The 27,369-nt window shown below is 48.9% G+C and overlaps 1 protein-coding gene and 2 long non-coding RNA genes across 8 annotated transcripts in view; 1 reads left to right on the forward strand and 2 right to left on the reverse strand.

The window, feature by feature from the left end:
• Nucleotides 1-1,657: 1,657 nt before the first annotated feature.
• LOC113605907 (uncharacterized) lies at nucleotides 1,658-8,747 on the reverse strand. 2 transcript variants are annotated; one of them, XR_003427394.1, is made up of 3 exons: nucleotides 8,298-8,747; nucleotides 3,447-3,555; nucleotides 1,658-1,947 (listed from the first exon to the last, which is right to left on the reverse strand). It is a non-coding gene; the product is annotated as an uncharacterized LOC113605907 (long non-coding RNA). The 2 variants fall into 2 exon arrangements; XR_003427395.1 differs by having other exon boundaries at nucleotides 3,214-3,555.
• Nucleotides 8,748-9,997: 1,250 nt separating this feature from the next.
• On the forward strand, nucleotides 9,998-19,417 carry LOC113605906 (uncharacterized). The gene is made up of 4 exons (XR_003427393.1): nucleotides 9,998-10,578; nucleotides 12,613-12,672; nucleotides 16,778-16,909; nucleotides 19,299-19,417. It is a non-coding gene; the product is annotated as an uncharacterized LOC113605906 (long non-coding RNA).
• Nucleotides 10,861-27,369, reverse strand: part of NUMBL (NUMB like endocytic adaptor protein) — a 24,455-nt gene continuing 7,946 nt past the window's right edge. For 2 of the 5 annotated variants that reach the window (XM_027079587.1, XM_027079586.1), the window contains exons 4-10: nucleotides 26,946-27,020; nucleotides 26,782-26,856; nucleotides 25,711-25,851; nucleotides 21,383-21,572; nucleotides 16,826-17,128; nucleotides 13,162-13,284; nucleotides 10,861-12,270 (exon numbers count right to left, since the gene is read on the reverse strand). In XM_027079587.1, the coding sequence (XP_026935388.1) occupies nucleotides 11,660-12,270; nucleotides 13,162-13,284; nucleotides 16,826-17,128; nucleotides 21,383-21,572; nucleotides 25,711-25,851; nucleotides 26,782-26,856; nucleotides 26,946-27,020 (1,518 nt within the window). In that variant the 3' untranslated portion in view covers nucleotides 10,861-11,659. Of the gene's footprint in view, nucleotides 12,271-13,161; nucleotides 13,285-16,825; nucleotides 17,132-21,382; nucleotides 21,573-25,710; nucleotides 25,852-26,781; nucleotides 26,857-26,945; nucleotides 27,114-27,369 lie in introns of all 5 variants that reach the window. The other 3 variants (XM_027079584.1, XM_027079585.1, XM_027079588.1) reach the window with 2 other exon arrangements.

Below are 27,369 nucleotides of genomic sequence, written 5' to 3' on the forward strand. Positions count from 1 at the left end.
GATGTAAGGAGGGCATGGCTGCTCTGTGCAGGCCTGGTGCCCGGACAAGGAGATGGCTCAGCCTGGGGGGCTGTGAATAAAGAAGGAAGGGCAGGTCAGACTAAGCACTGCTGTCACTGAGAGCTTCCTGGGCACCCTTCCTTACTCACTGGGTCCTCACAGCACCCACCTTACAGATGAGGAAACTGCCTCTCCAAGAGAGGAAGACCCCCAAGCCAGAGAGCAGGGCTGGAGCAGAAGACCCCCAAAGCATAACCCTTGCTTTGAAATCTTAGATAACTTCAGGGCTTCAACCACCTCCGATTACTGCTTTTTTCCTCCCAGTAGAAAAAAAGAAAAAATACAGAAACACAAACACACTTGATTACAAAGCCTGAGGGAATGTTTGGAGTGACAGAACTGCCATGAACCCTGCTTGTGGTGGTGGTTATACAATTCTCTGCATTTATTAAAATTCATAAAACAGTGTACACACACACACACACACACACACACCCATGGATGACTTTTATTGTTTGTAAACAAGAATATTAAAAAAAAAAACAGTGAATGTACTTTGTATCTCAATTCAAAGACAACCACTGTAAAGAGATGTTTTTGAGACAGTTGGGGGAAACCTGAATAAGGACTGGCTGTGAGATGACATTTAAAATTTTGTTAATTTTGTTAGATGTGATAAGGCTTTGGAGTTATGTAAGGAAATGCAGCCCCTCACCCCTTTACTTTGATGTTCACTGTGGTATTTAAGAATGGACACGATGTCCATCACTTGTATTTTTTTTTAAGTATTTCCAAATAGAGGGGAAAGGTGATGAAATAACAAAATGTTGACAGTTCTTGAAGCTGAGTGATGGGCCCATGTGAGTTTATTGTCTCTCTGCTTTTGGTAGCTGTCTGGAAATGTTCATGACCTAAGTTAAAATTTTCGAAAATAAAATTAAAAAGAAGAGTTCGTTGTTGGTTAAGCACAATTTGGAAAATACAGAAAACTAGAAAGACAAAGATACCTCTTCCCTAATCCCACATCACTACTGTAGTTAACATTTTGATGTATTTCCTTTCAGCCTTTTCTATTTTATTCAGGCTTGAAAAGTGGTGTGTGTGTGTGTGTGTGTGTGTGTGTGTGTGTTTTACATAACTGTGTGAGCAAATTGTTTATACAGTCCTGCTTTTTCCCCTCTTAAAACATAAGCTGTTCCCTTGTTAAAACATCTTTGCATAAACACAATCTCTAATGTTTGCATGGTGTTTACTCAACAGGGCAGTGTTGCCAGACATTGAAGCTGTTTCCAATTTCCTCCTATTATAAATAATGCCTCGATGCACATCCTTGTGCGTCCCAGCGGTGGGATTGCTGGGCCAAAGGGTGCGGATCCCCTGGCAACTCACAGTCAAAATCTCCATAGTGTTTCTGCCTGACCCGAAGCTGAAATGACCTCATACGGTTAAAGTTGAGATTTCACTGCCATTTGTTATTTCCTAAAGTTTGATTCATGACTAGAGTTCATAAGAGGGTTTTTTTTCTTCCCCCAGTTGTAGGAAACAGAAATCCATTCACTCTAGCACATGTCAAAAGGGGGTTGCGTCAGTTGGCAAGTAAAGCTAACATTCAGCTTTTTTAACCTAAAACAATAAAACAGCCAGGAATTTTACCAGCAAAATGGGTTTATTTGGGAATAGCAGAGAATTACAATTTGGGACGTGGACTCTACGGTAAAGCACAAGCAAGTGGGGAGAACAAAGGAGAGGCACATTCTCTTACAGAGGAGAAGGGAGCGCTGGGAGGGTCTGTTATAAACTGAGTCCGGTGGAAGAAACCGGGAGCTTTAAGCTTAATCGCTTTTCTCTGGCTGAGTTGTAACAGTCTCCTTTTAGTGGCTGGACCGTTGCTGGGCAAGAAGAAATTTTTCCTTCCTCCTGATGGGTAGTAAAGCAGTAACCTTCTTCCTGTTGAAAGTAGAAAGGTACATCTCTTCCTGTCCAGTCTATAATTGTCCTGGAGAGGCAGGGCATGACAGCTCTCCCTTCTGGCCGCCCAACTTCATTTTTTTTTTTTTTTTTTTGCGGTATGCGGGTCTCTCACTATTGTGGCCTCTCCCGTTGCGGAGCACAGGCTCCGGACGCGCAGGCCCAGCGGCCACGGCTCAGGGGCCCAGCCGCTCCGCGGCACGTGGGATCTTCCCGGACCGGGGCACGAACCCGTGTCCTCTGCATCGGCAGGCGGACTCTCAACCACTGCGCCACCAGGGAAGCCCCCAACTTCATTTTAAATGAGGCTTCTGTTTATTCATTTTCACAGCTTGGACAAGCTATCTCGCTACGTTGATGGTTGAGATACTAAATTATTTCTGTATCGGTTGGTAAATCATGCTGCCTCAAGATCTGCACATTTTCCACCCTGGGACCACTCTAACTTCCCCTTCACCCCACTTCCCAGACCTCCCAATACAGGGGGGAAAAAGCCTTAATGTCAGGCACAGCAATGAAGCCTTCTGATCGCTCAGTACCCAAATCACTGGTTGTTAAATATTCTGATTAATCTTGGACACAAGCAACAGAAGAGCTGATTCAGACGGCTTAAACTGTAAAGGAAATTTGTAACTGGAAATTCCACACTTGGCTGGCTTCAGCTAAAGTTGACACATCTGTTCAGCAGTGTCACCAAGGACCCCATTTCTTTTCATCCCTCTGCCCCACCTTTTCCAGCGGCAGTTCCCAAGATAGCTGCCAGCAGCCTCTGGGCCAGAGGGACCCTCATTCATATCCCCCAGGTAAAGGGGAGCACCTTCGTCTCAGATTTCCCCAACAAAGTAATAAGGCTGACTCTGACTGTCCAGCTGAGGTCACACGGCCGTGCCAGAGACAATCACTGTGGCCTGGGGTGGACCCAAATGCCCAGACTGGCTGAGCCAAGTCACATGTTCCTCAACAGTAATGCCCTTTGCTTGAAGCCACAGCCGAGGTTCAATCCAATTCCCGATGTTCTCCCTCCTTGCTTCCCGTAAAACGGAGATAGTAATGACAGTCACTTCCTAGGGCTGCTGTGAGGATTAAATGAGTTCATTAACGCCAAGCACTTAGAATGGTGCTCATACACAGAAAGCACTTAAATATTAGCTGCTGTTATTGTCAACAGATGCTAATTCTCAGCTCTCCAGGCTGCAATTCTCTGCAAGCTCCTTATTTTCTGTACTCCACCCTCTTTCTACTTACCATCGCTAGATGACAAATCTCTCCAAAACACGGTGGCTTAAAGCAACAACAGTAAGCCTTTTATCTCTCACCATGTCTGTGGTCAGATTTCTGGGAAGGGTCCAGCTGGGCAGTTCTGCCTTGGGATCCCATATGGACGTAATGAGTTGGTGGCTGAAGCTGGGACAGTGGGGTGTCCCAGTTGAGGTACCAGCTGGGGGTGTGTGGGCAGCTCTCTCTCTCCTTGTACTCACAGGGCTTCTCCACGTGGTCTCTCCATGTGGGCTGGTTTGGGCTTCCTCTAATCATGGCGGCCTCAGGGCAGTCAAAGTTCTTCCATGGCAGCTCTGGTCTTCAGTGTCTCTGTTTCATGAAAGAGGCAGAAACAGCCTCACCTCTTCTGATCTAGCCTTGGGGCTCATGCAGCATCACGTCTGCAACATGCTACTGGTTATAAGCAACTCACAAGCCTGCTCAGATCCAAAAAGAGGGCAGGCAAATCCCACTTCTCATGAGAAAACGACAGTGAACTAGGTGAGAAACGTCCTGGTAATATTATGAAAATAATTTTAACCTTGTGCACAAAAGGTCTTGGGGACTCCCAGGGTACCCTGGACCAAACTTTGAGACCTGTTCTAAAGGCATGTATAAGCCTGGGATGGCTAGACATTCAGAACGTGCTGCAGTGTACAGGACAGTGCAGCCTCAAATGTCCAAAGTGCCCCTTTGGATGGACTGGTATCTCTTTGATCCAGTTATCTAGGACCTGGAGCGGGGGCTCTTGTGTATAAACAGGGTTGGGGGGGGTGTGGTGGGGGAGGCATCTCAACTACAATGTTCAACTTGGTACTAAATGCTGGAAACTGGGAGTTCCCTGGTGGCCTACCGGTTAGAATTCTGGGCTTTCACCGTGGGGCCCGGGTTCAATCCCTGGTCGGGAAACTGAGATCCCGCAAGCCACGGGGTGTGGCCAAATAAATAAATAAATAAATACTGCAAAATTCAGACATACAAAGAGACTCTGGAGCTACTGCCTGGGTTCTAATTCCCACTCCATCCCTTCCTTGCTGTGCAACTCTGGGCAAGTTCCTTAACCACTCTGTGGCTCAATCAGGAAAATGGAGACAATAACAGTATCCACCTCCCAGGGTTATTATGAGTTACCTTGGCTCATAGTAAGTGTTACAAGAGTGTTTTCTCTGAGTATTACTGTTACTCCAGTGACCATTCACATCCAAGAGGCCATCGATGGTAAGATGTGTTGTTACTTCAAATCACCAGGAGAGAAAAAAAACCTGCCAGTTAAACTATGACCGACGAGCGTTGTAAGCTGCATTCTGATTTCAGAGGTGTTAACAAGCAGGGGAGGAAGGGGTCAATAAAATATGGTTTTATCGTGTGCACATGTGCATGGAAGCATTTAACAGTGAGGACGTCCACCATAGCGCTGTTTATAGCAGCAAATCATGCTCAAACTCCCACAACCACAGATCAATCACACTAGTTATGGGGCAGCCACAAAATGTGAATGAAGGCTTTTTCAGAGATTGTTCCAAAACCCTGCGGCTCCTCAAAAGTGAATCTCCCTCTTTCATTCATTCTTTTTTTTTTTTTTTTTTTCTCGGTACGCGGGCCTCTCACTGCTGTGGCATCTCCCGTTGCGGAGCACAGGCTACGGACGCGCAGGCTCAGCGGCCATGGCTCACGGGCCCAGCTGCTCCGCGGCACGCGGGATCCTCCCGGACCGGGGCACAAACCCGCATCCCCCGCATCGGCAGGTGGACTCCCAACCACTGCACCACCAGGGAAACCCTCTTTCATTCTTTCTCATCTCCTCTCTCTATCCCATCCTCTATCTCTGTCTGTCTCTCCTCTATGGCTGCAGAAAGTAAATAAAAAATAAAGCTCTTCTACAAAGAAAAATCTCTGGAGGGAATCCCCCGGCGGTCCCGTGGTTAGGACTCCGAGCTTTCACTGCCGAGGGCCCAGGTTAGATCCCTGGTTGGGGAACTAAGATCCCACAAGCCACGTGGCACACTCCACCCCCACCAAAAAAGAAAAAGAAATCTCTGGAAATAAACACCCCGACCCAATCTAGTGCCTTCTGACACAACTGCCTGGAGAATGAAATGTGGGCTCCAGGCTGACCGGCTCCCAAGCCCAGCCTGGCCCATCTCCCACAGGCCTCTGCCATCCATCACACAGCTGGAGCTAACCTGAACACGTGTAGCCAGAGAGGGGCCTTGTCTTCATCTACTGTCCATGTGCCCACCTGTCTTCCAATGAACACATCCCTGGTGTCTCTGGGGTCTGGACAGGGCCCAGCCCTCTCCTCAGAGCCCCAGCCCCACCTTCCAACACCTTCAGGATAAACTGATTTTTGGAGGTCAGGCAGGTCTCACTGTTTAGCCTGATCCTTATATTCAATTCTCTCTGTTGAAATACCTGGTGTGGTTTCTCTTTTCTCTTTTTTTTTAATGTATTTTTTAATTAATTATTTATTTGGTTATGCCGGGTCTTGGTCGCAGCAGGTGGGCTCCTTAGCTGTGGCATGCAAACTCTTAGTTGGGGCATGCATGTGGGATCTAGTTCCCCGGCCAGGGATCGAACCCGGGACCCCTGCATTGGGAGTGTGGAGTCTTACCCACTGGGCCACCGGGGAAGTCCCTTCTCTTTTCTTGACAAGCCTCTGACTGACACCGAGTATGTCTTTCCCAAACTGTCAACATTCCCCTTCATACTTGTCCTCCTCTACCACCGAGTCTTCCCCATCTCAGACCAGAGCTGCACTTTCCACTGAGGAACTCAAGCCAGGAGCTTGGGCAACATGGAGGGCACCTTCCCCTCCTCACTCCACAGAGCTAACCCATCAACGAGTTGTGCTTACCTCCAACACAGATGCTCCCCCCGCCTCCAACTTTTTATTTTGAAAATTTCTAAATGTGCACTAGAGGGACTTCCCTGGTGGTCCGGTGGTTAAGACTCCAAGCTCCCAACGTAGGGGGCCCAGGTTCGATCCCTAGTCAGGGAACTAGATCCCGCATGCCACAGCTAAGATCCTGCACGCAGCAACTAAGACCCAGCACAGCCAAATTAAAAAAAAAAAAAAAAAAATGTGCACGAAAATTGCAAGAAAGTCAGACAGAGAAAGAGAAATATCACAGGATATCACTCGTACGTGGAATCCAAAAAAGTGATACAAATGAACTTATTTACAAAACAGAAATAGACTCACAGATACAAAAAACAAACTTATGGTCACCAAAGGGGAAGGGGGGAAGGACACATTAGGAGTTTGGGATTAACAGATGCACACGACTATACATAAAATAGATTAAAAAAACAAGGACCTGCTGTATGGCACAGGGAACTATATCCAATACAATAAAAAAAATCCAAAAAAGAATATATTTATAAAACTGAATCACTTTGCTGTATACCTGAAACTAACGCAACATCGTAAATCAACTGTACAATCAGACGTTGTTTGTTTTAAAAAAAAAAAGGATTGCAAGAAAAGTATAAGGGATAGCCACATATTCTTGATACAGATTCACCAGTTTTAACAATTAGCTCTCGCTCTCTCTTTCTAGATAGATAGATAGATATCGATACAGATATTGATAGAAAGTGAGAGTGAGATGACTAATTGTTAAAAACTGGTGACTATATATCGATAGCTATGTATATAGATATCTATAGGTAGAGAGTTGTAAATAGAAAAAGGTCTATTTGAGAACTGCTTGCAGTCATTTTGTGACATTTCACCCTTAATATTTCAACAGACATCTCTCAAGAGCAAGGACATTCTCCTTCACAAGCACAATACCATTATCACACCAGGAAACTTTAAGATCAATATAATACTATAGTCCATATGCAAATTATCCCAGCTGACCCACTAAGGTCCTCGACTTGATATCTTGATTCTATCTCCTAATCACTCTCTCCCCTTCCCATCGCTCCTGCCCTAGACTAGGTCATCATCACTCCCCCACCCTGACTCTCACCCTTGCTGGCCACCACATAATCCATTCTCCTCGTGGCAGTCAGAGTGAACCTTTACACAATGTAAATCAGATCATGTCACTCCCCCTGCTGAAAATTTCCAGTGGTTTCCCGTCCTTCTTAGACCAGAAGGCAAACTCTTGCCATGGCTTCCAACCATTAAATCACATACCTACTTGCTTCTTTTTTTTAATCCTCTCATTAGAATATCAACTCCAACAAAGAGAGATTTTTTCTTTTTCCCCCCACTGCTATATCCCTAGGGCCTAGAACAGTAGCTGGCACAGGTGTTCAATACATATTTTTGAATGAAGGAATGAGCAAGCAAATATATCTTCCCATTAGCCATCGCCCCAACCAGACTCTGAGGTCCCTGAGGGCAGGGCCTGTGTGTGTCATCGCGTTTCCTCAGCACTCAGTACCTGATAGAAGCAAGTATTCCGAAAATGCTTTTAAAATGAAGAGAAGAATACATAATGAAGGGAAGTAATCAGTGATTGCCTGGGGCTGAGGCTGGGAGTGGGAATGGGAATTGACTACAAGTGGGCACAAGAGGTCTTTTTAGGGTGACGTTAATGTTCTAAAATTGGATTGTAAAAAATAAATTTAAAAAAAATTGGATTGTGATGATGGCTGTACAACGCTGCAGAAACAATCACTCAGCATCATTACATCACTTAAAACAGGTGAATTTTATGATATGTAGAATACATCGCAACAAAACTGTTCAACAAAACTAAGCAAAATATGTGTGAGGGACTAAATGAATGCTCCCTAGGAGGTGCCCTGCAGGTCGTCTGAACCTTACTCTGTGCTGCCCTGGGCGATGCTGGGGACACAGTGGTGACTAAGAGAGCTCTTGTCCCTGGCTTCACAGGCCCAGTGACAGCCCAGAGGGTCAGGGCCAGAATGGATGGAGGAGACACAGGCACAGGGGTCAGGGCCAGGATAGGGGAAGCACAGGGGGGACGTCGGAGATGCAGATGGGAGGAATCAGGGAGCATTTCCTAGCGGAGTGAACGCCTGAGCCAGACCCTGAAGGATGATGTTGTCCATGACTGTGACGCTAGTTGTTTTTTTTTAAACACTTTTTCTACCTTAGCATAGGTCTGGCGGGTCTCTGCTGCAGCCCACGAATCCGGCCATTCCGCGGGTTCTGGAGGACAGGGCCACACGGGGGTGCTGTTCTATTGCGCTCGGGGAGACTCTACCGTGATCCCCTTGGTCTTGCAGGAGCCCGAGGTCCGAGCGGCGCCTTGAGGGCGGGGGGTTGTTTGTCGGGGGAATGTTTCCGAACAGACAGAGGCAACACGGGCGGCGAGTGGCCCTTCGTAGGGTGGCGGAAGCACCCCCGGGGAGCAGCACATTGTCAGTAGGGCGGTGTCGGTTCTTGGTCCCCGGGAGGCCGCAGCGCGGAGCTTTCCACAGAGCTCCGGAAAAGGCGGGGCGCTAGGCGCAGCCTGGCGTGGAAGGTTCCGAAATAGTCCTCGCCGCCCGGGGTGGTTCCTGGCGAGGAGGCGCCTGTGGGGCGGAGCTTTCCAAAGCGAACCAGGAAGGGGACGCTGCAGCCGCCAGAGGTGGACGTCGCCCTAAGCAAGCCCTCGGGGGGGGGGAGGGGGCGGGGGGAGTGCATCACGTGGCGTTAGTTGGGACGAGGCCACTGGGTTGGGCTGGTACGTTAACTCCGCGTCCTCGGGTGTATTCTGAGAGAGCCGAAGCTTAGGGGAAGTGAGAGTGGGAGGTTAATCCCAGATCCATGGTCTCTGTGGAGAGGGAAGCGCCGTGAAGAGCGAAGCGCCGTGAAGAGCGAGAGTTTCCATCGGGCGTGGGAGGGAAGATGGGGAAACTGGCTAAGAGTAGTCCGTGGGAGGTCCTCGGGAGATAAGGGATCCGTGGAGCTCCGCGGGCCCAGGGATTGGTGTGCGTGTGTGTGTGTGGGGGGGGTGGGATGGGCACGGAGGGTGTCTGAGGAAGACTGCTCTGGGCACAGCGAAGAATGGTGTTGTGTAAAGATTAGCCTCTGGCATGGAAGACGGTCTTGACTCTGTCCCTGACGTTCTGTGTGCTGCGTGGCCTGTTGCTCCATCAGTCCAGTAGTTCGAATCATCTCCAAGTCCTAGGCCTTTTCTGCCCCTCTCACTCGCCAGCCGTTTGTAGCGGTGAATTGCTGAGATTGCCTCTTCTCTGGCCTTGTGCCTGAACACCAAAGTGACAGCCCCAGACCCACCCCTCACTCACAGCCCAGTGGGGGGCCAGATAGTGACCGCCCAGAATGGTCAGGCCTGGGCTGGGGGAAACAGAGGAGTTAGGGCCGGTATGTGGGAAGTACAGGGCCCTGTGGGAGCCAAGCGGAGCAGAGGGCTCCTGACTCAGCCTGATGGGTCATAGAGCTTTAAAAGGATTGGATGGGGGCGGGGCCTTGGAAGAGGCTCCACTTCTAAGAAGGGGAGATATTTGAGCTGAGGCCTGAAGAATGAGTAGCATCCTATGAAGTGTTAAAAGAGAGGTGACACAGATCTATATGTGACTCATCTGTATGAAATGGCATCCAGGACATTCTATTATTGGGGGAAAATAATGCAAACTGCAATACAAAAAAAAAAAAAAAGGAATGAGTAGCATTCTTCTGGGAAAAGGTGCAGTGTCCGGAATGGGTGTTTCAGGCAGAGGAAATGACATCTGCAAGGGCTTGGATTAAGAAAGCGTGGCTCGGGCTTCCCTGGTGGCACAGTGGTTGAGAGTCCACCTGCAGGTGCAGGGGACCTGGGTTCGAGCCCCGGTCTGGGAGGATCCCATGTGCCGCGGAGCGGCTGGGCCCGTGAGCCATGGCCGCTGGGCCTGCGCGTCCAGAGCCTGTGCTCCGCAGCGGGAGAGGCCACAACAGTGAGAGGCCCTGGGGACCCCCTTGCTGCCCTGGCGAGCCATCTGTCACAGGTCCCCTAGTCCAGGATCCAGCCGGTTGACGGGCTGTAATGTAAACCCTTGAGGGCAGACCCTAGGCTTGTTCCCTCAGAGCCTGGTGGTTCAGTGACTGGCCTTGAGGTCGACCAGAAGCTGGGCTTGAATCCCAGCTCCCCCACTAATCAGATGTGTGACCTTGGGTAAGTGACTCAACTTCCTGATCTGTCAAATGGGGATATAATATTGGGTTTCATGAAACCAATCTCATCATTTTAGAGAGCCATAAAGAATTAAACATATAATTTATATATTATATATTTTAAAATATATAACTTTGTAGATGGTATCAAGGAACCCAAGAAACAACAGAGAGACTTAAAAACGGGCTGCCACATCAGATGACACTTTGGCCTAAGTTATGGAAAATGCAGTTGCTGAAACGTGAATTCGCCAGCTCGAAGATATGCTACTCCAAACGTAATTATTTAAAATTTTAATACTGAAGTTATTAGCAGCAGATTATATGTTTTTTTAATTCCTTGTTTCAAAATCTATAAGAATCAGAAATGGAGTGATTAATTTGGGGTACCCATTAATAACCCACTTCTTGAGTGCTGGGTCAGTGTTACCTGCTCCCATGCTACGACTCAGAGGTGAATATGCAGGGAGACCCTTTTTACTCCCTCTGGTTTTAGGAGATGACTCAGGAGGAAAGGCTCTGTCTCCACACCATCCCCGCTGCACACACACCCTGCCTTCTAGAGGGGCACCATTATATTCTTCCTTTATTGGCTGTCCTTGTATAATACAAATCTGCAAGTTTAGATACAAAAAAATCTGGAAATAAAAGATAGAAAAGTACCCGCCAGGCACCCCCTTCCTTCTTTCCGGACCCCTCCCCAGCGGGCACCGACGTGAGGTAACTGAGCATCTTCTTCCCCTTCCCCTTCCCCCCTACCTGCCTCCTGGGCCCCCAACTTGGCCCCCTACCCCCATGAGACCCTGGCCCAAAGAACATGTGGGCCCCCAAGGGGAGGGGAGGGGTGGTAGGGGTGAGCACAGCATTGGCAGTGAACGCAGCAGGTGGGCAGAAGGAAGCCCTTTGTTTGTGCTGTGTATGGGGGCGGGGGGAATGACCAAACTTGGGGTGGGCACTCGTTTGGGGCCGAGGAGGGCCCCCAGGTGGGCATCCCTCCTCCATCCCACCCAATACTGGAAGGTAGAAGGTCAACAACAGAAACTGGGAAATACAGCTGGAACCGAGGGCACTCGGTGGGATTGTGGCCATCCCCCTGGGTCTGGGTTCCGGGGAGAGGGGGCCATGCCAGCCTAAGTCTGGCAGAGAAATGGGTCCCTTAGCCAGGCTGGGTCCGTCCCTGAATTCCATCCTATCGCAACCTGGGCGTCACAATGTCGGTTCTGTACTGGTCGTGGGAGGTGGTCGAGAGAAGGGTTAGAGAGGTCGTCAGGAGGGTGCAGCCCCAGGGAGCAGGACTGGGGAGAGGTTGGGCCTCCACTCCCAGGTGTGGGGCTCCTGGAGATGATGGGGTGACTCAGGCTACAGTTCAATCTCGAAGGTCTTCTGCAGGTCGCCCGAGAAGGGGTTGGAAGGCTTCTCTACAGCAGGTTTGCCTTCTAACGCTGCCCACTGGGCCTCAAAGGGGTCCAACTCAGGGGCCGGGGCGGGCGCTGGCTCTGGGGGCCAGGGCGCCCCATTGGGGCGAGGACGGGCCTGGCCCCCAGGGGCGCTGGGTGCTGCAGGGGGGGGGAAGGCCCCAGCTTTCCCAATCAGGGTGGCAGGCTGGGGCTGGAGCTGGGCGGCTGAGCAGAAGGCGTTGGCCACCATCTGTGAGGGTGTGATGCCCACCACGGGCACGCGGGGCATGGGCGGGTAGCCCAAGCCCGGGTAGGCGGGCACAAAAGGGGGCTGCATGTGTGGAGGCGGCAGGAACACGGCCACCTGGGCAGGCGCGGCGTCGAAGGGCCCCACGGGGGCGGGGAAGGGCTGCAGGCCGGGGGGCACGGCAGGCACCGAGGCTGCCTGCTGCTGCGCCTTTGCCACCTGGGACACCTCCTCCAGCCACCTCTCGGCCTCCGAAGGGGTCCGCTTGTGCCCAGGCTGGAAGGCAGCTGCAGGGGGCGCGGAGGGCTCACCCCAGGCAGAAGTCCCTGGAGAGAGGAGAGGGGCAGTTAGGGGGCATGGGCTGCAGCAGAGAGAACCCCAGGCTGGGGATCAGACTCTGGACCGGGCTGCCTTGCCGCCTTGCACCCAGCTCTGCTCTTCATTAGCTGCATGGGCTTTGGGCAAATGGCTTGACCATCCTGGACCACAGGTCATGCAGTGCTACGAAAATTCACTTCTGAGATTCTAAGGTCCTAAGATGAAAAGTCTAGGCACGACTGACAATCACCCAGGCCGGCTTCCCTTCTGATTGGTCAGTAGCAAACCTGTTACTAAATATGTTTTAATATCACCCTTGGCTCTAATATTTTGACACTGTATTGTCTTAGGAGGCTAAGATTCTAAGATTGCATGGATCTTCCTCAGAGTGTACTCTTCTAACATAGTGGGTAAGTTTCAGCGTTTTTAAGTTTGTGTTTTCTAAGATTCTAGAGTTCTAAATTTACATTGTTTGTAATTCCAAGGTGCTTCCACGTGTTTAGGATAAGCACGTGGCTCTAAGGTGATTCCTTGGCACTGTTTTCTCAGAGAGCACTCTTTTAAGGTTGCAAGATTCCAAGGTTTCCTGGCTCCAAATCTGTTAGGTTCTAATATCTTGTGATTCAAAGGCTGTAGGTTTCTAGATTTTATGGTTCTAAGACAGCAAGGTTTAAAAACTGATTCCGTGGTTCTAAGGTGACCCCATAATTCTTATGTTATCTCGTGGTTCTAGGATGAACCCGCGGCTCTGAGACAACCCCGTGGTTCTAAGATGATCCATGGTTCTAAGCCTGTGGGATTCCCAGATTCCCAGAGTCTCTGCAGTAGCCCTGAAAGGAGCAGGGGGATGCAGGAGGGGCACTGCAGGGCATCTGCCCCAAGAGAAGGGCTGAGTTTACCTGTTGAGGCTGGCGGTGGCCCTGGTGCTGGCGCTCCAGCACTGGCAAAAGATGAGCTGATCTGTGTACACAGGGCGCTGATGCTGTCGCTGTCACTGGCATTGGGAGGTTCCATCTCAGGCACTGGGAAGTCAGGGAAGGGTGGAGGTCAACGAACAGGCCCAGGCTCTGCCCTTGACCCCATCCCCGCAGGTGGCCCTCACAAGGTATGTGGGTTGGTGGGTCCACTCTGCAGTAACTAAGTGGCCACGGCCACAAAAGTGGTAACTGCGCACACGTGTGTGTGTGCGGCATCTGAGTGGTATGACCGCCAAGTAGCGTGTGACATCTGATGGCAGTCACGGGGATCCCAACCCAAGGAGGACCTCAAGAGCTGTATGTAGCCGCAAACCAGAAGAAATATTTTAAATGCTTGACAATACACATTAATTTTAAAATATGTTCGGGGAATTCCCTGGCGGTCCAGTGGTTAGGACCTGGTGCTTTCACTGCCAGAGCCCGGGTTCAATCTCTGGTCAGGGGACCAAGATTCCACAGGCCGCGTGGCGCGGCCAAAAAAATAAATTAAAAATGTTCAACCACACGTATGACAAGAGCACCGACTAGTCAGAATGGATATTGCCCACGCTGCTGGTCACTCTGGGGATCATCTGTCTTGCTCTGAGTGCGGAAGTGGGGCCCCACCAGGCCTGGCCCATAACGTATGTCATGAGGGCAGAGATGCACCTGTGCCTGCAAGACAGGACACGCTGAGCAGGTGTGGTGGCCTCGTGAGGGCTTAGGATGAGAAAAGGCACCATCCAAGTAAACAAGAGGACCGTCAAGTGTGGCGTGTGACAAGTGCCTGTGACAGCTCAGCGAGCGGCTATCTCCAAGGGAGTGTGTGTGATGCTCCTATGAGCGTCAGAAAGAAACTAGCTGTAGGAGTCAGCAGGTGTGACGTGGGGCTGCCCAGGTGGGACAGTAGGTGGCTTCCAGGTCATTTCTATGATGACTGTGCCTGTTGGTCCAAATGGGTGTGCAGCTTCTGGGGGGTGGCATCTGAGTGTGACTGAAATCCAGGTTGTGGCATCCGATTGTGATTCCCCAGCGTGAGCCAATCTGCCTGCATGATGTACGGAATTCGGCATGAATTAGCCTATGTGACTTGTGATTCACACAAGTTTGTGTGAATCCAGGTGTGTCGTTCGTGAGCGTGTGTTAATCTGTGTGTGTGATTTCTGAATGGGACACCTGGATATGTGCTTTCTTTCCTTCTTTTTTATTGAAATATAGTTGGTTTACAATGTTGTGTTAGATTCAGGTGTACGGCAAAGTGATTCAGTTATACATATATACATATATATATATTCTTTTTCATATTCTTTTCCTTTATGGTTTATTACAGGATATTGAATATAGTTCCCTGCTATACAGTAGGGCCTTGTTGTTTATCTATTTTATATACAGTAGTTTGTATTGGATACGTGCTTTCTAAGTGTGTGTAATGGTAACACCTGGTCCTGCGACTTCCGAGTGTGTGTGATTTTTGATTGCCCATGACTAAGTGTGTGACTAAGTGTGTGTGACACCCGCAGTGGAGTGGGACATCTGCGTGAGTCCATGAAATTTTTTGCGGCAAGTTACATCCAAGCAAGTGGGCAACTGGCTACAGGCACGCGAGGCTCCTAAATGAAGTCTGGGGTGCCTGCCACCTCTCAGGGAGCAGGTGTGGCAGCCCTGGGGGTGTGCTTAATGGCAGGTTACTTAATGAGGACAGCAGATCTGAGGGCGCGTGCAGTACCTGGGGTGCTGCACAACATGGAGTGAGCGTGCGTCATTCTCAACGAGCGTTGGCATCTGCTCAGCAGTCACCTTTTGCAGTAGCCCGGCCTCCTGGATACAGATCAACACCTCCCACACCAGTCCCCAGGGCCACAAGGGGTAGGTGTCTCGGATTTGGCATATGGAAGCAGGAGAGCCGGCCAGACCACATGACTTCACTGACAGCTGGGAGGAAAGGCAGCTCTCCTGCCTGTCTCCCTCGGGCAAACCATAGTTCCATGCCACCTCTCTCCTCCCTTTTTTCCATGGCATACATTTTTAAATCACAACCTATGCCATCTCTCTCCTTTTCCCGGTCCATGGCAGACATTAGTAATCAAACATGATGCTTTTCTCCCATTGAACTCTTTGCTCACCTTACCCCTCACCAGTAGAGCCCTGTGGCTCTACTGGCCAAATGCTGAAAGAAAGGACTGGTCCTTGCAATTCCATCTTCCCTCGAAGACATGGCTAATCGGTGATGATGGGTGCTGCCTCTGCACAATCCTTTACCCAGAAGCCACATCACGAATCCATCACTATGCACCCTGACCCCATGATCCCCATGCTCACTTGTGCCCTTCACCTCATGTTTCCATAAGCCAAATTCTGAGAGTCATCTCTTGGGCAAAACATAATACTCCTGCTCTCTCTTCTCGCTTGCCCATGGCAAACTTTGCTAATCAGTCATGTGGTGTGCCACCTCGCTCTTTTCTCTTGCTCAAGTCAGACACTGTAAGGAGATCATGATGTCTGTCATCACTCTATTCTCCCTGCCCTAGGCAGACATTGTTAATCACAATTCTTCTTTCCTCTGAACCTGGATCCTCGACCTGGCCAGATCTCATGGCTCTACTGGCCAAAAGCTTGGAGGGAGCATTAGCCTATGGTGCCTCAGTCTCCTCTTGAGCAAAAACATGGCATCTGGGCAGCTTCTCTCCTCTCCCTTGCCCATGGACGTCTTGCTAATCAATCATGACATATGCCACTGCTCTCATGTCCCTAACTACAGCAGACAGTACTAACTGATCGTGAGTTACGCCACTTTTTTGCTATCCCTTGCCTGGAGCAGACATTGCTAATCGATCACAGCTTACACTACCTCTCTCCTCTCCCAGACTGATGGCAGACATTGCTAATTGATCACATGTTGCTCCTCTCCTTTGCCTGTGGCAGGCAGTGCTAATTAATCATGGTGTGACCTAAGTGTCCATCGACAGATGAATGGATAAAGAAGATGTGGCACATATATATACAATGGAATATTACTCAACCATAAAAGGAAACGAAATTGAGTTATTTGTAGTGAGGTGGATAGACCCAGAGTCTATCATACAGAGTGAAGTAAGTCAGAAAGAGAAAAACAAATACCATATGCTAACATATATATGAAATCTAAAAAAAAAAAAAAAAATGGTTCTGAAGAACCTAGGGGCAAGACAGGAATAAAGACACAGACGTAGAGGATGGACTTGAGGACATGGGGAGGGGGAAGGTTAAGCTGGGACGAAGTGAGAGAGTGGCATGGACATATATACACTACCAAATGTAAAACAGATAGCTAGTGGGAAGCAGCCGCATAGCACAGGGAGATCAGCTCGGTGCTTTGTGACCACCTAGAGTGGTGGGATAGGGAGGGTGGGAGGGAGAGGCAAGAGGGAGGGGATATGGGGATATATGTATACATATAGCTGATTCACTTTGTTATACAGCAGAAACTAACACAACAATGTAAAGCAATTATACTCCAATAAAGATGTTAAAAAACAAAATCATGGTGTGTACCACCTCTTCTCTATCTTGCTTACAACAGTCAGTGGCATTGATCCCGATGTTCCCTCCTGCTGAGCCCCAGGCTCACCTGTGCCCTTCACCTGGAAGTCAGTGCGGCGCTGCAGCGTGGATGGCAGCTCATTCAGCCGTAGGCTCAGCTGCCGTTTGAAAGGTGAGTTCTTCTGGCTGAGCGCCGGGAACCCACGGAAGGAGCCCTGGCGAACCAGCTGCTCCAAGGGGGCATGGCGCCGGGGGATGGCAGCCGCAGTGGTGCCTGCAGCCACTGGGGTGCCCGCCTCACCCTTCTCGCCAGGGGATGTGGTGGCCGGTGTTGGGGACACGTGCCCAGGCTGGGCAGGGCCAGGAGCCGCACTTGGGGCAGCTGCTGCCTCTGCTGGAGACATGGGTGAGACAGGTGGTTAGATAGCTCACCTTGGCATTGGAGGCCTCTCCTACCCAGACCCCTTGATTGTTTTCCAATGCTGCCTTCCTCACCCAATGTGCCCTGCCCTCAAGACAGGCTGGTCAGTGCCCCCAAATGTCGCTCCTCCCCACCCAAGCCAGGACCACTTTCCCCAGGAGGCCCGTGGGGGAGTCGTCACCCACCCTGACCCTCTGTGTGTCTCAAGCTTTCTGTCCCCCATCCATCTTCCTCTGCTGCTTCTGCTATGTCTCCCTCTGAGGCCTTCTGTCTCCCTTTCTAATTAATTTAACAAACACTTTTTGGGTGCATGACCAAGGTATCAGGCATTGTTCCAAGTGCCTTGCAAGTATTAACTCATTCAGTCCTCACAACCACCCAGTGAGGTTGATATTGTCATTATCCCCATTTTACAGATGTGGAAACTGAGGCCCAGAAATGGCAAGTGACTTGCCTGAGCCATAGTGTGAAGGAAGGGGCAGGCTGACTCCAGAGTCTGAGTTCCAGATGACTGCGCTAACCTGTCTCTCCCTCTGGCCTGGTCTCTCCACATCATGCTGTCTTCCTCCATCATTCCATCTGCTCTGCTCTCTGTCACCTCCCACCATTCTTCCCACCTCAAGTACCTCCTCCCTTCTTCCAGTTGCTACCCATTGTTCTAGACCCAGCTTGGCATACTTCTTCCTCTGAGGAGTTTTCCAGATTGTTTCAGCCCCTCAGCCTGGGCTCCCTCCCCTCTGGGACTGTTCTCAGTCCTCTGCAGGTACCTGATCTCCCCACTCAGCATAAGAAGCGGGCTCTTCAATGGCAGGGTCTCCCCACCCCTGCCAATACACAAACACACAGCCATCCTCCCATCAAGGCGTCACCTGAGCCGCAGCCTGAATGCTAGTGAGGTTAAACTCAGGCCCAGAGAGGGCAGGGAGGGTGCCCAGCGCTTCTCCCACCTTCCATGAGGGGGCGGTGAGGCTCTTACCCAGGCCAGGCTGGGGGCAGTGGAAACAGCCCGGGACACGTTGGAACTGGGAAACCACCTCTGCCCCCCACCACCTTGGGCTTCAGGAAGTCTCCTCCCCTCTCCGGGCTCCAGTTTCCCCAACTAAACCTGGGATAAACATCCCTCAGCTGCCTTCCCAGGTCTCCCGAGAGGGTCAGTTGAGGCAGTGAATGTTCAACGCTCTGGAATCCCACAAAATCTTGGTAAACAACTTTGTGGAAAGTGCACTGCTCCGTAACTCCTGAACTGAAGAGACCTCTTTGTGAACGTGCGGTGCCTTGAGACTGTGAATCAGCGCATCATCGGCAAAACACTGTCACGTGTTCGGCAAATCATATACCACACTTTGTAAACTCTCATTTTTGCGGTGCAGGCTCTCAAGTGCTTTCTACAATGCAAAGTACCTGGAACGTATAATATCCTTTGGAAACAGCAAAATCCTTTGCAAACTCTAAAGCATGTGACATTCTTTGTAAATTTGAACATCCCATATAAATAGTAAACTCAGTGTACTCAGTGTGTTCTTTGGCAAACAATAAAATATCATATAGGGACTTCCCTGGTGGTGCAGTGGTTAAGACTCCGCACTCCTACTGTAGAGGGCCTGGGTTCGATCGCTGGTCAGGGAACGAGATCCCGCATGCATGCCGCAACTACGAGTCACATACCACAACTAAGGAGCGCGCCTGCCACAACTAAGGCCCAGTGCAACAAAATAAATAAATAAATATATATATAAGACAGGTTTTCACTAAAAAAAATATATGTACTTAAGCCCTCCGTTAACTATACTTTGTAATCTGCTTTACCAATAATAAAATTCTTTATAAATTCTAATAGATGATGTAAACAGCAAAATATTTTGTAAGCTGTGAACTCCTTAACTTTGTCAAGAGGTTTGTAAATGGTCACATAGTTTACCAAGAAAAACATATGTTGTAAACGCTAATATTCTAGCAAGTGATAAAACTTGTTTTCCTAAACTTTTTAGCTAGAAATATTTTAAACTTACAGAAAAGATGTAATAATGGAACAAGGAGCACACATGTTCTCTTGTGTTAACTTGTTACCCTTGTTAACTCTTAACAAGTGTTAACTTGTTACAGTATTTGATCTGTCTCTCCTTCCATAATCTTTTTTCAGTATGATTTAAGAGTACGTTGCATACAATAAACAAGGCATGGAAACAACCTAAATGTCCATCAATAGATGAATGGAGAAAGAAGATGTGGTAATATATATATACAACGGAATACTACCCAGCCATAAAAAAGAATGAAATAATGCCATTTGCAGCAACATGGATGGACGTGGAGATCATCATACTAAGTGAAGTAAGTCAGAAAGAGAAAGACAAATATCATGTGATATCACTTATATGTGGAATCTAAAAAAAAGATACAAATGAACTTATTCACAAAACAGAAATAGACTCACAGGCATAGAAAACAAATTTACGGTTACCAAAGGGGAAAAGGGAGCGGGGATAAATTAGGAGCTGGGGACTAACGGATGCACACTACTGTATATAAAATATAAATATAAATACATATAAACAACAAGGAAAAGAAAAAAGAGTAAGCTGCAGACAGCTTACCCAACCCTAAAACCTTCAGCATGTACCTAAGAACAAGGACAGCCTCCTACTGAACCACAGGACAACTTCTTACTTGGGAAGTTTAACATGGATATGATACTGTTAGCTAGTCTACAGTCCACATTCTAATTTCCCCAACTGGTCTACTCAGGTCCTTTATGGATGTTCATATATATATATATTTTTCAATGTATATATTTTATATACATATATTCAATATATATATATTGAATTGAATGTTGAATATGTATCTATAGATACAATATCCATGATTCAATTCAGTATCGCACGTTACATTTATTAATATTTGTCAAATCTCTTCAGTCTCCTTTATCCTGAATCCCAATTCAGGATTCTTTGTAAATTCTAAGCAGTGTTTTCCAAAAATGTAAAAACTAGAAGCAGTTAAAAAAAGTAAAATTAAATTAAAAATTACATTTTGACTCAGCACACAATACACGTAAGTTTAAAAACCACGGTTTGAGAACTTATAAACTATTTGCCTTTGACCTAGAATGTTAGAGTTCACCAGGTATTTTTCAAACTTTCATGATGGCCACCCAGAATAAGAAATACCATTAACATGGTAACCCGTTCCACACACACACACACACACACACACACACACACAGATATACTGACATAAAAGTACGTTGAACTATACTTACCCTTACTACATTCAATTACTCTGATATTTTCTATTCTTTTCCATTTCATTTCCTAAAATGCTAACCACAACCCAGCAAGCTGACTTCACAACCCATTAACAGGGTGGATACACAGTTTGAAAAGCCTGGGAACATCCCTGGGTTAGCAGATAATAAAGCTCTCGGTGAGCTTTGCTGGGATTTGTGGCCAACAGAATATTGCCCAGAGGACTCCTTAAACTGAAGTACACTTTATAAACTGTAACCAAACTTTGTGGTTGGTGCTTTGCTTTGTATTTTTTACTTAAAAAAATCGGGGTGGGGGGGGCTTCCCTGGTGGTGCAGTGGTTAAGAATCCGCCTGCCAATAAGGGGACACGGGTTCGAGCCCTGGTCCAGGAAGATCCCACATGCCGCAGAGCAACTAAGCCCATGCGCCACAACTACTGAGCCTGCGCTCTAGAGCCCACAAGCCACAACTACTGAGCCCGTGTGCCACAACTACTGAGCCCATGCACCACAACTACCGAGCCTGTGCTCTAGAGCCCACGAGCCACAACTTCTGAGCCCGTGTGCCACAACTACTGAGCCCATGCGCCACAACTACTGAGCCTGCGCTCTAGAGCCCACAAGCCACAACTACTGAAGCCCATGCACCTAGAGCCTGTGCTCCGCAGCAAGAGAAGCCACTGCAATGAGAAGCGCGCGCACCACGGCGAAGAGTAGCCCCCGCTTTCCACAACTAGGGGAAAGCCGGTGCACAGCAATGAAGACCCAACACAGCCAAAAATAAAATAAATTAATTTTAAAAAATTTTGTTGTTTTGGGTTTTGTGTGTGTGTGTTTCCCTTTTGCTTTGTAAACTGTAGAGCCCCTGTACCTACCTCTGCAGCTCTCCCCCAATCTGGATCCCTTGGCCCCACCCTGGGACCATTCGGTGCCCAGCCCCGCCCCGCCCCGCCCCGCCCTCCGGGCAGCGCCCACCTTTCTTTTTGTCAGCAGCCTCTCTCTCAGCCGGCCGCCCACCCCCAGACAGGCGGAAGGAGCCCTCCCGGGCGAAGCTGGTGCGGCTGGCATCAAAGGCAGCCGTGACTCCGCACTCCTTCTCCCGCCGCTGTTTCCGCTCTAGGCAGGCCGCAAACGCACACCCCACTGCGTGGCTCAGCCTCTCGCCCTGTGGGAAGAGGTTGGGGCAGGATTAGCGACGTTGTGCAGTGCAGACCGGACGCCGGGAGCCCCGGGGTCCAGCAGCTGGATGCTGGGTGACTCCGGCTGAGTCCCTTCACCTCTCTGGGCCTCAGTGCACATCTGCAAAATGAGGGACAAAAGACAGAGACAAGAGTGTAGTACCGTATGGCTCCATTTTTTTTTTAAGATTTTTTTTTGATATGGACCATTTTTTTAAAAGTCTTTATTGAATTTGCCACAATATTGCCTCTGTTTTATGGTTTGGTTTTTTGGCCGCAAGGCATGCGGGATCTCAACTCCCCAACCAGGGATCAAACCCACACTCCCCGACATTGGAAGGTGAAGTCTTCCCTGGGCTGCCGGGGAAATCCCTGGGTGGGTCCACTTACATGAAGTTACAGAATGGGCAAAACTAATCTATGGTGAGAAACTTCAGAACGGTGGTTGTTTCTTAGGGGTGGGCATAGGGACTGACTGAGAAGGAGTTTGAGGGGACAGTCTGGGGTGGTGGCAATGTTCTAGATCTTGATGGGGGGGTTGGGTTATACACGTGTATACAGTTGTCAAAACCCAGCAAATGTACACTTAAGGTTTGTGGTCAGCATGTATTTCGCTTCAAAAGAAAAAGAGCTGGAGACAAATATGAATTCTGCTTAATAGTATGCATGCTGAAGTGTCTGGGGGAAGTATTCTGATGTCTGCGACTTTGAAATGCATCCAAAAATAAGATGGAGAGATAAGTGATATAGTAAGCCCAGACAAATGTTAATGGCAGGATCTGGGTGGGGGGTGTCCAGGTGACTGGTGACTGTGCAAGTCTTTCGACATTGCTACATGCTTGAAAATATTTTGTAGTAAAGTATTGGGGTTAAAAACAACAACCCCTGTTTCTTGAGTGCCTACTTGAGAGACGCCAAGGCCAGAGAGCCTGGGATTGATGCTGGCTTCCCACTTCCCAGCTATGCGATCTGAAGAAAATCACTTCCCAGTACCCGACTCTCCTCATTTGTAAAATGGGGGCTCTAACAGCACCCACTTCACAGGGTTGTTGCAGGAATTAGGTGAACAAATATATGCAAGGCATGCAGCACAAAGCCAGGCACAGGGAAACTCACATATGTGTCAGCGGAAATCTTGTGTAGCCCCGGGCTGAGCCCTGATTTGCATCCTTTTATGGAATCCTCACAACAGTGCCAGGAGGTGGACAATCTTATGAACCCATTTGACAGATGAAGAAATTAAGGTTCAGTCAACATGCCCATTATAACGAGTGACTGGCAGAGTTGGGATTCTAATGAGGTATGTCTGACTTCTGTTCCCTAAACAAGATGCTCAGCCACCTCTTAAAGTTGAACTTGGGGACAAAAATCCTCAACAAAATGCTAGCAATCTGAACCCAGCAGAATATTAAAAGAATCAAGTGAGATTTATTCCAGGAATGCAAAGTTGGTTTAACATATGAAAATCAATCAACCACATTAATAGAATGAAGAAAAATCCCCACATGATCATCTCGATTCTCACAGAAAAGGCATTTGACAAAATCCAGCACCCTTTCATGATAAAACACTCAACAAAGTTGGAATAGAAGGGAACTTCCTCAACCTTATAAAGGACATTTGTGAAAAACTCACAGGACTTCCCTGGTGGCACAGTGGTTAAGAATCTGCCTGCCAGTGCAGGGGACACGGGTTCAAGCCTTGGTCTGGGAAGAACCCACATGCTGCGGAGCAACTGAGCCCGTGTGCCACAACTACTGAGCCTGCGCTCTAGCGCCCACGGACCACAACTACTGAGCCCGCGTGCCACAACTACTGAAGCCCGTGCGCCTAGAGCCCGTGCTCCGCAGCAAAGAAAAGCCACCGCAATGAGAAGCCTGAGCACCGCAACAAAGAGTTGCCCCCACTCACCGCAACCACAGAAAGCCCGCGCGCAGCAACGAAGACCCAACGCAGCCAAAAACAAACAAATAAATAAATAAAACAAAAAAAAAACAGTGTGGTACTAGCATAAGGAGAGACATATAGACCAACGAAACATAACTGAGAGCTCAGACATAGACCCACACATCAATGGTCAATTGATTTTCAATAAGGTGCCAAGACCATTCAGTGAAGGAAGAACAGTCTCTTTATCAAGTGGTGCTAGAACAACTGGATACAATATGCACGTGAAAAAAAAATGAAGGTGGACTCTTACCTCACACCATTTACAAAAATTAACTCAAAATGTATCAGAGACCTAAATATAAGAGCTAAAACTATAAAACTCTTAGAATGAGACATGAGGTAAGTCTCTACAACCCTGGATTTGGCAATGAATTCTTAGATATGACACCAAAAGCAGAAATAACAAAAAAAATTGATAAATTGAACTTCATCAAAATGTGTACATTTGCACATCAAAGGACACTATCAAGAAAGCGAAAAGATGGGGCTTCCCTGGCAGTGCAGTGGTTAAGAGCCTGTGCTTGCAATGCAGGGGGCGCAGGTTCAATCCCTGGTCGGGGAACTAGGATCCCACATGCCACGGGGCCAAAAAAAAAGGAAAGTGAAAAGACAACCCACAGAATGGGGGAAAAGTTTTGCAAATCACGTAACTGATAAGCATCTAGTATCCAGAATATATAAAGAGCTCTTACAACTTAACGGTAAAAAGACAAACAACCCAATTAAAAATGGGTACAGGATTTGAATAGATATTTCTCTAGAAAAGATATACAAATGGCCAATAAGCACAGGAAAAGATGCTCCACATCATTAGTCATTAGCAACATACAAGTCAAAACCACAATGAGATACCACTCACACCTACAGGATGGCTAGAATAAAAAAAAAGTGTTGGCAAGGATGTGGAGAAATTGGAACCCTCATACATTGCAAGTGGGAATGTAAAGTGGTGTCGCCACCAAGGAAGACAACTTGGCAATTACTCAAAAACGTAAACATACTATATGACCCAGCAATTCCACTCCCAGGTATATACCCAGAAGAATTAAAAACAGGTATTCAAACAAATACTTGCATATAAATGTCCAGAGAAGCACTGTTCATAATAGCCCAAAGGTGGAAACAACCCAATGTCCATCAATGGATGGATAAGTAAGCAAAATACGGTATATCCAAAATGTGGTATAGCCATACGAATATTATTCAGCCATATAAAGGGAGCAAGTACTGATACGATGCTACGACATGGATGAACCTTGAAAACATTATGCTACGTGAAAGAAGCTGGTCACTAAAGGCCAGTAGGTCACAAAAGGCCAATATACACCTCCCCAAAGAGCAGAGGGTGTGCCCCTCTTCATGCCTCCCTCCTTTACGTAGTTGGGATGAAGATGTGAAGGCTGGAGCACGCACATTCATCTTGGATCATGGAGTGGAACCCATACTCCAGCATAGCAACGAGCCATGGCCCTTGAGTGGAGAGGAGTCACACCAACGCTGTGCTGCCTGCCTGGGGATGTCTTTCACATGAAACACAAATTCCTATTTCACCGAAATCACTGGTATCTGAGGGTTTTCTGTCGCAAGCCTCAGAATCCTGTGAGAGTGCTCCTCAGAAGACAGTCCATTTGTCTCTTTCATCAGATCCTCAGAGGGGATCTTGACGCCCCCCTCCCCCCCAAAATATAAAGAACGACAGGCAAAATGAATCGACTCTGAAGGACGAGTGGGTACCCTGGGGGGTGTTGTTTCAGAAGGGCCCAAGGGGGCTGCTGGGGGCAGGAAACTACAGCTTGACTTGGGTGAGGTTTAAAAATAAGCAAAAATTCACGGAGCTGTGCCTGGGCCATCCACGCATGTTACATGCTCCTCAATGAGAAAAGTTAGAGAAACATGAAGAACTACCGATAACAAGGAGGATGATGAGAACTAATGTCTTCCTGAGTGCTTCCTATATGCCAGGCATTGTTCCAAATACTCTGTGTCAACCCCCTCAAGTCTCACAATAATCCTCTGAGTTATGGGCTGTGAATACACTCCCTTTTCCAGATGAGGTCATGGAGAGGAGAGGTAAGGGGAGTGACTCACCTGACACCACACAGCGGGCTGGGGTTGGGCGTGGGACACCAGGGCATGGGAGACAGTCAGCTGGCTTTGGGCTTTAGTGATACTCACGGAGTCCTTGAGCGCCAGGAAACAGTGGCAGATCCAGCGGCGGGTGGTCCCATCACGGCAGATATAGGAGAAAGCCTTGTCCAGGTTGCGGTCAGGAGCACAGAAGGAGACCTTTTCAATGGTCTGGTCTACCAGCAGGTCCTGGGAGGCACCAGGGAGGCCAGGAAAGGCATGTGTACTGTTTTTCATGTATTCACTTAATATTCCCTTTGTGTCTGCTCTATATCCTGTCCTGAACCGGGTGGGGATCCTGCCCTTGTTGAAACAGCTGTGGGCCCTGCTCACATGGGGCTCCCAGTTTAGTGCAGGAATCAGACTCATCACCAGATGGAGACTGGCCAGAGTCACAGCCACGCTGTAATGAGGGAGGCACAGGCATGGGGCTCAGGGCTGGGATCGGGGAGGCTCAGGGCCTTTCCGGAGCAAGAAGACGTGCCTGACCCAAGTTGGACGGGAGTCAGGCAAAGCTTGCTGGAGGGTGTCAATCCTGTTCAGTCATTCACCTAACTGTCTTCGTGCGCTGGCTGTGTCCTTGGGCAGTGTCTGTGCTAGGGGCAGGGAATTCAATGGTGAGCAAACAGATACCCGATCCCGGCCCAGGTAGATGGACAATAAACACATAACAGCTAACATTCGTTGATCGGAACACTTCTGCTGTACCAGGCATAGTTTTAAACTATTTGCATATACTTTCTCATTGAATGGTTGGGTCCATTTTTATCCCCATTTTTGCAGATGAGGCAAGCGAGGCACGGAAGGGTTAAATCTCATACCCCTCATGCCCAGGGTCACCCGGCTGGTAAGTGGGTGAGCGAGGATGCGAGCTGAGGCGGCTGCTCTACAGTCTGTGCTCTCACCCACAATCCACGCTAGTTCCCAAACAGCCACAGGACTCAATCCTGAATTACGACTGTGAGGTGCCGACATGTTACAGGAACCCACGGCTGAGTCTAGAAGGTCCCTGAGGGAGGGACGTCCTAGAGGTGGGTGAGAAGGCGTCCCTAGCCCCATTCGAGCAGGGTGAGGAGAGGGGCCCACTGGTGCCCACTCCCAGGCCCACGGGCCCCCTACCTTGGTCTTGTCATCTACCACCCGGAGCCCATCGGCTGACACCCACAGGACAGACTTCACAGACTTCCGGCCCATCTGGAGTGGAGGAGGAGGACAGAGGGTGTGGTCAGGGCTGGCTCTTCTGCTCTGACCTTGCCCCCTCCCTGCTCCAGCCTCTCACTCACCGCCTTCAACTTCTTCACAGCATCTTCACACACGTGCATCCCCCGGGACTCCTCCACCTCCACGTGGCCCAGGTACTTGGTGCGAAGGGGATGGGAGAGCATGAAACAAGCAGAGTAATCAATCATTCCTAGTGCTCACCGCGCCGCTGTGAGGCATCGCACAATGTCCTAAGCACATCACATGAATTAACTCATTTACTTTTTTTTTTTTTTTTTTTGCGGTACGCGGGCCTCTCACTGTTGTGGCCTCTCCCATTGCGGAGCACAGGCTCCGGAGGTGCAGGCTCAGTGGCCACGGCTCACAGGCCTAGCCGCTCCGCGGCATGTGGGATCTTCCCGGACCGGGGCACGAACCCATGTCCCCTGCATCGGCCGGCGGACTCTCAACCACTGCGCCACCAAGGAAGCCCAACTCATTTACTCT

This window comes from Aethalodelphis obliquidens, unplaced genomic scaffold, assembly GCF_003676395.1.
Source record: "Aethalodelphis obliquidens isolate GAN/ISIS:26980383/991018 unplaced genomic scaffold, ASM367639v1 scaffold43, whole genome shotgun sequence".
In the NCBI taxonomy this organism is placed as follows: Eukaryota; Metazoa; Chordata; class Mammalia; order Artiodactyla; family Delphinidae; genus Aethalodelphis; species Aethalodelphis obliquidens.